This window comes from Cheilinus undulatus, linkage group 5 (genome assembly GCF_018320785.1).
Source record: "Cheilinus undulatus linkage group 5, ASM1832078v1, whole genome shotgun sequence".
Lineage (NCBI taxonomy): Eukaryota > Metazoa > Chordata > Actinopteri > Labriformes > Labridae > Cheilinus > Cheilinus undulatus.
The window spans coordinates 14632342-14641725 of NC_054869.1; the positions used below are offsets into that span (position 1 = coordinate 14632342).

The 9384-nt window shown below is 41.9% G+C and overlaps 1 protein-coding gene across 1 annotated transcript in view; it reads right to left on the minus strand.

Annotated features, from left to right (window-relative positions):
• bmp1a (bone morphogenetic protein 1a) overlaps positions 1-8385 on the minus strand; it is a 43082-nt gene extending 34697 nt beyond the window's left edge. Inside the window, exons 1-2 of the mRNA XM_041787160.1 lie at positions 8265-8385; positions 7521-8023 (exon numbers count right to left, since the gene is read on the minus strand). Of these exons, the coding sequence (XP_041643094.1) occupies positions 7521-7665 (145 nt within the window). The 5' untranslated portion in view covers positions 7666-8023; positions 8265-8385. The remainder of the gene's footprint in view (positions 1-7520; positions 8024-8264) is intronic.
• Between the last annotated feature and the right edge of the window lie 999 nt (positions 8386-9384).

Here is a 9384-nt window from a genome sequence, read left to right on the forward strand (position 1 = left end):
TTGGACAATAACAGAGTATGAACTCAAAACCCTGCCAACTAATGTGATTCATGTGACCATGCTTAATCCAGATGTTACCAAAAAGAAAAAAGAAAAAATCTCTGGCGCCTCTGAATGTTTAATGAGAACAATCATGTATGATACAGTAAGACACTGATACAGCCTCCATGGAGAAATATGGGGCACCTTGAACAAGTAATAGCTCCTTAATGAGGCCAAGGAGAGTGAAAAGTAACCAAACAGTCCTACTTTATGAGGAATGTGCTTTATAGGATTCCATATATGCCTCATTTCTACGGAGGATAAGCAAGGAGTCCTCTCACTTTTACAGGCTCTTAACACCAGCACGTCTCTAGAATTTATAGCCCGGTTTGTATGCAGAAGTGGGGAGGGGGGCAGAAGCAGAGGGGTGGGGGAAGAAGGGCAAAAGGGTGGCACTGTAATCCCTGTCTGAACAGGAGATGACAACAAGAGAGGAAGGGAAGAAGAAAGGAGAAAGGCACATCCTCTCTGCTCCAAGAAGGAAGTCAGATGTGGAGCAGAAAGAAAATGAGAGCCTTCTGGATGTGTGTTTGGAGGTTAGTGTGGTGGAGGGGAGACAGACCCAGAGGGGTGAGAAGCCAAGGGAACCACTAAACTGTAGAATTAACGGAAGTGATTTAGGGTGCTTGTATTTGTCAAACATTTGAATCTAAATCTTTATTGTGTCAGTTTCATACAAGCTCTACGTAGATCAACTTTTTTAAATTATACTTTGAGGCTGATTTTAGCTGCTTTCCCTTTTAAGAGTGCAAGAAAAACATCCACAGAGAGCTCTTTTATCTCCAGCAGTGCTGTAAAAGTTTGACAGAGGTCTAAGACGAGACAAAAAGGAATAAAATGCACAATAGAAACAAAGACAAAAATACTTGGCACGCATACATGTCTATTCACTAGAGAAGTATTATTGAAACAATCTGGAGTCGGCTTTGGTATACACAGGCCAGTCCTCCACCCCTGCAGGTCGTAGAGGTTGCACAGCAGAACGACTGTGTTTGGGATTACAGGATAATGACAGCAATAAGAAAAAGGTGTAGATCACTGATGGCATGACAGGGCACGCACAGAGGACAGGTTTAAATTCCAGAGGTCAGAGGGATCCTCTAATTTGTGCTCGCAAAACACACTAATTCCCTCCAACTAAATCCCTGAGACACAAAACAGCACACTCACTCACAATCAGCACTCACACTGACAGCCACTGCCAAAAACACTGCTGATAAGGAGAGGCTTCCAGATGTCGCACAGTATAGGACGGATGGGCGGACTACAGAGGGACATTTTTCTCTTTTATCTCCACATTTTTTATGATTGATTCTCAGAAGTGCCGAAGGCTGAAAAGAACAGGCAGTCCTTAAAACAATTAAACCAAAGTTTCTGTTGTGACAGAGCCCAGAAAAACTATTCACAACATGTCTGTGGAACTTTCTTACTTCATTCAGACTGAAAAGAAATTAAGTAACAATTGGACAAGGTTTCTTCTCACATGCGATGTCAATTTGTGAGTATTTACAGTTTTATGTGCAGGCTGTGGCCAAATAACGAGGTGCAGGCTTTCTCCCACCCCCATGAGGTTCACAGAGGGCTCTGTTCTCTGCCCAAATCTCCACCGCTGTGCTGAAGGCAGGCTGGTTAATCCGCAGTGTCATTGTTCTCAGACAACAGTGGAGATTGAAGTGAGCAAATGCACGGCCAGGCGGCATTAGGAATCATTTCCCCCGGGCACAGCAGTCGCCCCGGAGACGCTGTTGCAGGTTTATGGAAAGACTTGCGGGGATTGTGGATTAATCCCCTTGTCTCTTGGCTTTAATTATCCACAGACACACGGTTTTAGGGACTCTTTTGTACACAACTCCTGGCTAGGATTGAGGGCAGGCTATGGCGAAAAGTGATAAACTCATCTAGATCCGGACTGCTGTACTGATATGAGACAGGGAGACTGGTGTGTTGTACTGTAGATTAAAAATCCTGTCAAAGCGGCAGATGGCAAGTGATCACCATAGTCCAGTGCTTCATCTTGTTCCACACGTTATTCATTACCTAAATTACAGCAGCTGCAGCACAAACATCCACACTGAATAGCTATATCATGGCAAGGTTTTTAGGTGGTGATGTAGTTCTTATTTTTCTTTCAGAAAACATTAAAATTTGACAGTTAAAGATGAAGTGTGACTCACTTAGTGGAAAAATTACACAAATTAATGTGATAACATCTGAAGAATTGGCCAATTTCTTATGAATTCTTTTATATGTGCAGTTCCTCTTTCATTGAATTTTAGGACTTAATCTAAACCATCATAATCCTCCTCATCTCAGACTGCCCCCATCAATCAGCCTATCCAGTCAGATTACACATGAGATCTCAATCAAATTAATCCCATTGATTCGTGTAATGCCCTATCCTCGACCTCTGTGGTGTCAAATACTCCTGAACTATTCCCATAAATCTCCTCCTGTGGATACTAGACCACGACATCTGCCACTGAAACCTGCACAAACATCAATACTAAGCCTACGCAGACACTAACACCCGACTATATTTAGAAGGCCAGCTTGGCTGCAAGGCCTCGGTTTACTCCTCGCTGTGCTTATAGAGACGTTTCAAACAAGCTCTCTCTATAGAAGACCTAATGATGAGGGATGAGAAAGCCCAGCCAATATGTAAGCCTGGAATGCATCACAATACCCTGGCACCGCCTTTCCCCGCCTGTGTTTGGAAACAAACGCTGCATTTGAATTCCAATGGAGGCCAATAGTGTATTGCGTTAAGGTGATTACCATTTGATGATAGTGTAAGTATCACTTTTCAGGCTTCAATCTGTGGCAGCCCTGCATGAAGGCTGCTGAAGTCATTGTCCCTGCAAACACTATGACTTTAACCTGGATTTTAAAAAAGGAACTCAAACTGGTTAGCTTAAAAAAGTGTTTAGGAGAAGAAAATGAAATGCATTATCCAAACTGAAGAATGATGAATAGTATTATGCAGGACTCTCGCTGTGTAAATATGCTACTTCTGTCCTTTGTAAAAAAACAACAGCTGTTATTTCTTCTGCAAATGCTTACCTTGACATTTCCTCACGCAGCAATTTGAGTCTGAGGCAGGAGAGAAAAAACGGTATCTGCTCTCAGCTCATTTCAAAAAAGAGGTATAATTAGAAAAGAGGATTTGCTGAAGTCTCAAGCTACAGGCTGCGATTTGAGTAATTATTTTCCGATAAAAGCCTGAAGTCTCATCAAGACATCGAGTTACTGTCAACACACGGCAGCTTCAATCTTATTGACAAAACGAGAGCCAGATGTAAAGGGCACACAGCGAGATGCTGCTTCCCCTTCAACATTTCACACTCCATCAAGCCCATTAGCAGATTGGATTTCCTAGCTCATCTGTGCCACTGATTACTGATATACCCTACTGCCAGTCAAACCCCCTGTAATGACTCATCAGCCCGCCAGCCATTTGTCTCTTTTAATGTCAACGATACGCCACATTTCAGCTCATTACATAGATAAATAATTTATCACCCTACCGCATGGATTTTCACCTTTGACAAAACTAATTTTGACCCTCCTGAGTTTTTTATTTCTGGTTTGGACGGCAGACTAACACAGACCAATATAGTCTGCTGTGAGGAAAGAGTGGGTTTTCTCAGACCAGATGTCCAAAGTAAAGTTTAACTGAGGTTGCTGATGAGCTAAATCTGGACGATTTCATCAAACCTCAAGCCCTCCATAAATAAGAGTTATCTGTGGCTGAAGAAAAAGCTCAAGTATGCACTACAGGTGGAAAAACAGAAAAACATCTCCAACAGCCAAGCAGCATTGGTGGATTTTTTTTAAGAAACAAAGCGTGAGTAATGAAGATGTGGCTGTTAAACTGCTCATTATTGTAGGCTAATAGGGCGTCCTTTTAGCCACTTAAATGAGCTCTCTCACAGCATTAGACTCTGCACCCAGACCTTGTATTAATACAGTGCGAGATTAGTTATTACTTAGCGCTGACGACATACATATTGCAACTAGTGCAGCGAGATCAGTCCATAGATCGGCTCCCTAATCACCTGAACCCTGCAGAGAGAGAAGTGGCAGGGGTCCTGTAATGTAAGAAAAACACCCAGCGTGGGCTCGCCTATAGAGCCGCGATCCATGATAAAAGAAAGCAGCTCCTTAAGTGTTGCTTAAAAGCCCAATCACGAAGTTCAACAGGCAGGCCCATCACATTAGCTGGAGCAGGACTAAAGGATGGAGGTAGGTGTTTTCAGCTGCCATCTTTAAAGAGTCGAATGAACAAAGACACAAAAAAACAAACCTCATAGTTCTGTGAAAGTAGACAGTTAGTGAAAATACACAGTTGAATAAAACCCACTTAAAGTCGCTTAATGTTAAAAAATACATGTTGATGCTTTTAGCAGAGGATTGTTTTACATCTCAACATCATATTATAAATCTCTCATGCAACAAAAGTGCCTGTCTGCCAAATAATCCTAATGTAGTCTGCCACAGAGGCTTTTCAGAGGCTCTTAGCAGAAAGTGAGTGACACTTTAGAGAATAAAACGCCACGCTCGTGAGAAAATAGAAGCTCTGAAAACCTGTTTTAAAAAATCCAGCTGTTTTAAGTTAACTGACAAATGCACAGCCAAGTACCAGCTTTAAATATGTCTTACTTTAGTTTGCTTGGGGTTGCTGCTGTAACGCCACCTGAGTGATGTGCATTACCTTATCTGTTATCTGTTGAAGGTGCTTCAAAAATGAGTCATTCTTAAAAAGTGATGATCCCTCCACATGCAAGAAGAACACCGTGGAAGCAACCTCGTGAATGGACCACTCTCACTTCACCTGAGCTGCTGTGGCACGGTCAGACTGGCCTGTCCAGCCGTGCTTTCCCCTGGCACGAGGTGAATGACCTACAGTCTGTGTAAGGTGTAAGAGCCATGCCAGAGCAGAGGAGAGAAGAGCCAAGAGAGACGAGAGAACCACTTGCATAAGAGAGGACAAGAAAAGAAAGTTGTGTTCAGGTTGACCTGTCTGCAGCCGCGGCCACAGCAGCGCAGGAGCTCATTCACCGAAAAAAAAAATCCCAAATTCAACACTTTGAACAAACTCGGGGCAGTGCTGTAACTGAACTCCTCAAAAATTATTGCATTTCTACATCTTGAACTAGTCCCTGCTCTCATAATTACTATTTAAGCAAAGCAGACAATGAACTTGACTGGTTCTCATCCATTTTTCATTTTAAAATGAGTGGATCTAATCTCAGCGTGCTGTTACAGTCCTAAATGACTTTCTGGGATGCTGCCAAGTCTGGATTTCTGCAGACTCAGGAATTTTCCACTGGTTAACTTCCTAAATAGATGGCATTACTTCAGTGTTATTGCACTGCTCGCTTCAATCAATGCACATTTCTATCATGTCTGCGGTAGTGATGACTTATTTAATCCTTTGTACATGGGAACATTTTTTAGGGATTATTTGGCTCTAACTATGGAAGAGAGGCAAATATTCAATGTGGAAAGAAGCTATGAAGTTGGTGAGTGTATTTCAAATTAAATAAGAACACTAAATACAATGCTCACCCCAGAAATACTCTCTTGCTTTCACTTTTATCACAATTATTGCGTCATTAATCAGCTGAATTCTGTCATTAGATAAAGACCTGTGAGGCAAGGGCAGAGGACAAGTATGAAATTCCTTCAGAAAAACTTCACACAGCCGTCAGCGTTTTCCTGAGCGGAAGCAGCATGACATAAAAATGCTGAGCTTGAGGCCAAAGAAAGCGATCCAATAGTCAGCGCGGTGATATGAAGGGGAAAAGAACAGGAGAGAATCAATCATTCAAGAATCATCAAGCCCATACTCGTTATTGATGACAGCAGTAAAAGATTCAGTCATTGGTGTGTTGAAACGGATGAGGAGGAGGAGTAGGGAGTAAAAGGGAGAGCTGTGAGATCTTGGACACTTTACTGCTCAGTAGGAAGGAGAAAAGCAGGTGGGTGTTGGACGCGCGGTAGACTGGGAGGGTTCACGGAGTGGGAGTTCGTACTTGTGACCGTCTCCCAACCACCTGTCTGCAGACGTGCTCAGAGGAAACCATAAACAAAGCTGCACGCCATGCAAATGACAGTTCTAAAAGTTTGTTACTAATGACGATGACATGAACAAACACCACTTATGAATGAGGATAACCAGGCATGAGCACCCCTTGACGTCACATCATCAATGATTTTGTGGAAATTGAGTCAGAGACATCTCTTACGAAGATAAACAGAGCATCACTGACCCTTTGTCAGTTTACTTCTCTGTCTGAACACCACGTCCATGTCCACTAAATCCACACAACTGATGTCAAACTATCTGCTATGACCAATCGGATGAGTCAAATTAAAGCAAACAGGAAGCAGCATCTTCACCGGCTCTTACGAGGGGCATCGCTCATCTTCAGCCTGACCTTTGCGATGTTTATGTGAAATCACAACAATCCTAAAGGTTCTGTGACACTTATTTCTGTCCTTAGGGTGAAGATGAAGAAATCCCAGCAGAGAGTCAGAGGGCTGAATCGTGTGTTTTTTTCTTTCTCGGCTGCCACATCAGAAATTGTCAAATGCCAAATCGGTAAGTACTTCCAGGACTTTAGAGGTCATTTTGACTAACGCCAACTCTCTGAATCTGTAACCTGAATACTTTCACCAGATGGAAAACACAATCTGTTCAAACTCCCCCAAAGGGATTTGGCAAGATAGTGAGTTCACAGTCCACACACACACAAACACACACAAAAAAGATTACAATGACAAGTATACAGATTTGCTTGAGCCAAATAAAAGAAGCATATCCAGGCATTTTTCTACCTTACACCACAAGACAACAGCCAGCTGAATAATGTGAGCATAATTTCTAAGCTCCACTGTACTCTTCTCCCTCCCCTCCTCCACTTTGTTTTAGTGGCCGTGTGAACAGCCGGTGAAAAAAAAAGACTATTTGTGCAGTGACAAATACCAACCAGAAAGGGAGAAGAAGTCTTAAAAATCAAACTGTAGGTTTTCTTTGTTTGGCTTTCTTAAACACTCCCAGGAAGCAGGAGGTACATGCTCACATTTGAAAGACTAAACGTGGATTTGCAGCAGATAGCTGCTCTAACTTTTCTACCAGAACTTAAGCAAAAACTTTTCAAGTCTCGACAAATGCATCCAGAGATTCATCCTCTTTTATTTTCAGTCTTACAACCCTTGCAGCCACTCTCTGTGCCTGGTTATCCTCGGCGACTCAGCTTGAAATGTTTCAAACTGCACAAACTATACCACTCAGTACTAAACAGTTGCACATAATGTTCCCTAAAGCCTTTTAAAAACTACATCCAGTGCTGTCATCCCTCTAAAAAGCGTCTCTCCGGTCGATCCCTGCAAGCTCCACAAACAGATTCGTGGCATGTTTCTGCCTCCTCATAAAAAGGTAAATCACACAGCGTAGTACAGAGAAAAAATCTCACCAGCTTTACAGGGATCCTTATAGTCGATCGCCTCTGATGTGGCAGTGGGGTCCACATAGTAGCCCGGATCAATCGCCTCCAAATCGATCGCCAATATCACGCCGAGACAGGATAGAAGAAGCAAACATCTCGCCGTGAGATCCATTATTGTGGTGGGGGAGACGGCGAAAGGCGAGGGATAAAAGGTAAAGGAAGAGAGAGGGACAGAGGGAAAGAGAGAGAGAGAGAGTGAGAGAGAGAGAGAGAGAGAGAGAGAGAGAAAATGGGAGGTTTTTGGGGGAAACGAGATCCCTCCAGAGGGCGGGTTTTAAATCCAGCCTCTCTCCGGTGTCTCCTGGGCTCTGGGGGCAGTGATTTCTCTCCTCCAGCCGGAGCTTCTGGACAGGACTACCTGACAAACTTTGATGATATGGCAGACCCACAGGGGCGGTGAAATGAGCTTTAACTCGTCGGTGATGCCCGTGCGCGTTTTTATTGCTCTCTTTCCGCTCCATCAGGGGATCCTTGAGGAAGATATGAGGGGCTATTATTTGGTTCACTTAATATTATCTCTTAAGGAAGAATTACAATAGTGGTTATTTTCCCCTCACGTCTTTCCCTTACAGTTAAAGACCTTAATTCAATATTTAATCGACCAAAGTAAAGACATTACCACATTTAGCTCCCTCGTGCAAAAGTTTGCTACTCAAAGCCCTAGTTTTCACAGTTTACACAGTTCAAAAGTTCAGCTTGAATAGTACTTACTTGACAAATTAAACGTTTTCCATTTAATATACCAGTATATTAAAACCCAAACTCTCCGTTTACAACCTTTCTGTTTAAACAAGCTAGCGTTCAACCAACTTAGCACAAACGCGAACTGTTTACGTACGCACGGTGATTCGCACATGCGCATTCTACTCCAGTCATGATGTCATACGCACACAAGCACGTACATTTACATAAAGAAACAAACTAACAAAGTGAGCTCGAATTCGGGCTGTCCACAAGTAGCCTTCAAGAAGTCACCGGCAACTTATGGTGATTGGAGCACCACCTATTGGCACTTTAAGGAATAAATAAGTAAGGTTAATTTACAGGTAGGTCATGATATCCTCAGTATTCATAAAGAATAACTTTTATTAATTTTATTGATGGAAATGGGATATATTTTTCTGACCATGAAACCCCATGTTACTCCTAGTATGTCTGATCACCAGGACTAGAGCCTATTTTTTAATTTAATTACATTATTTATAACGTTATCCTTAAAAAAAAAAAAAAACTTATTTATATACACCTTTTTCAAAATCCTAAATAGTGGTTCTTTTGGCTGTATGGGTTGTGCATTATCATCATGGTGCCCTTGCAATTCCTTGTGTCGATCTTTTCTCTAACTTATGTTGTGTTTTACTAGGATCTGTGAAATACAGATATGTGCAGCATAGATTCTTGTGTTTTTCTGTTTACATGTGGATTGTGTTTGTTCCTGTTGTTATAATTTCTTAATTCCAATGTATAAGTTAAAAAAATCTTGGTCCAAGTCCTAACACTTGGACCAATTAGTCCAAGACAAATTTCCCCATGTGGACCATAAAATGCATTACATCATATTGCAATGTAGCCTATCATATCATATGCTATCCTATCCTATCCTATCCTATCCAATCTTTTATTTTTTGTGTTATAGTCTCTAAAAAAGCCAACCATCTGCATTTCTCTTTTACTTTCCAGGCTTTTTGGATGAAAATATAACTGTTAATCACTCAACTGTTGTCAATACTTGAGACTAGGGATGCACAGTATTGGATTTTCGTTTTGCTGATATTTACAAGTTCCTTTTAGCTGATACCGATATGGATACCGATACTGAAACACAGTTCAG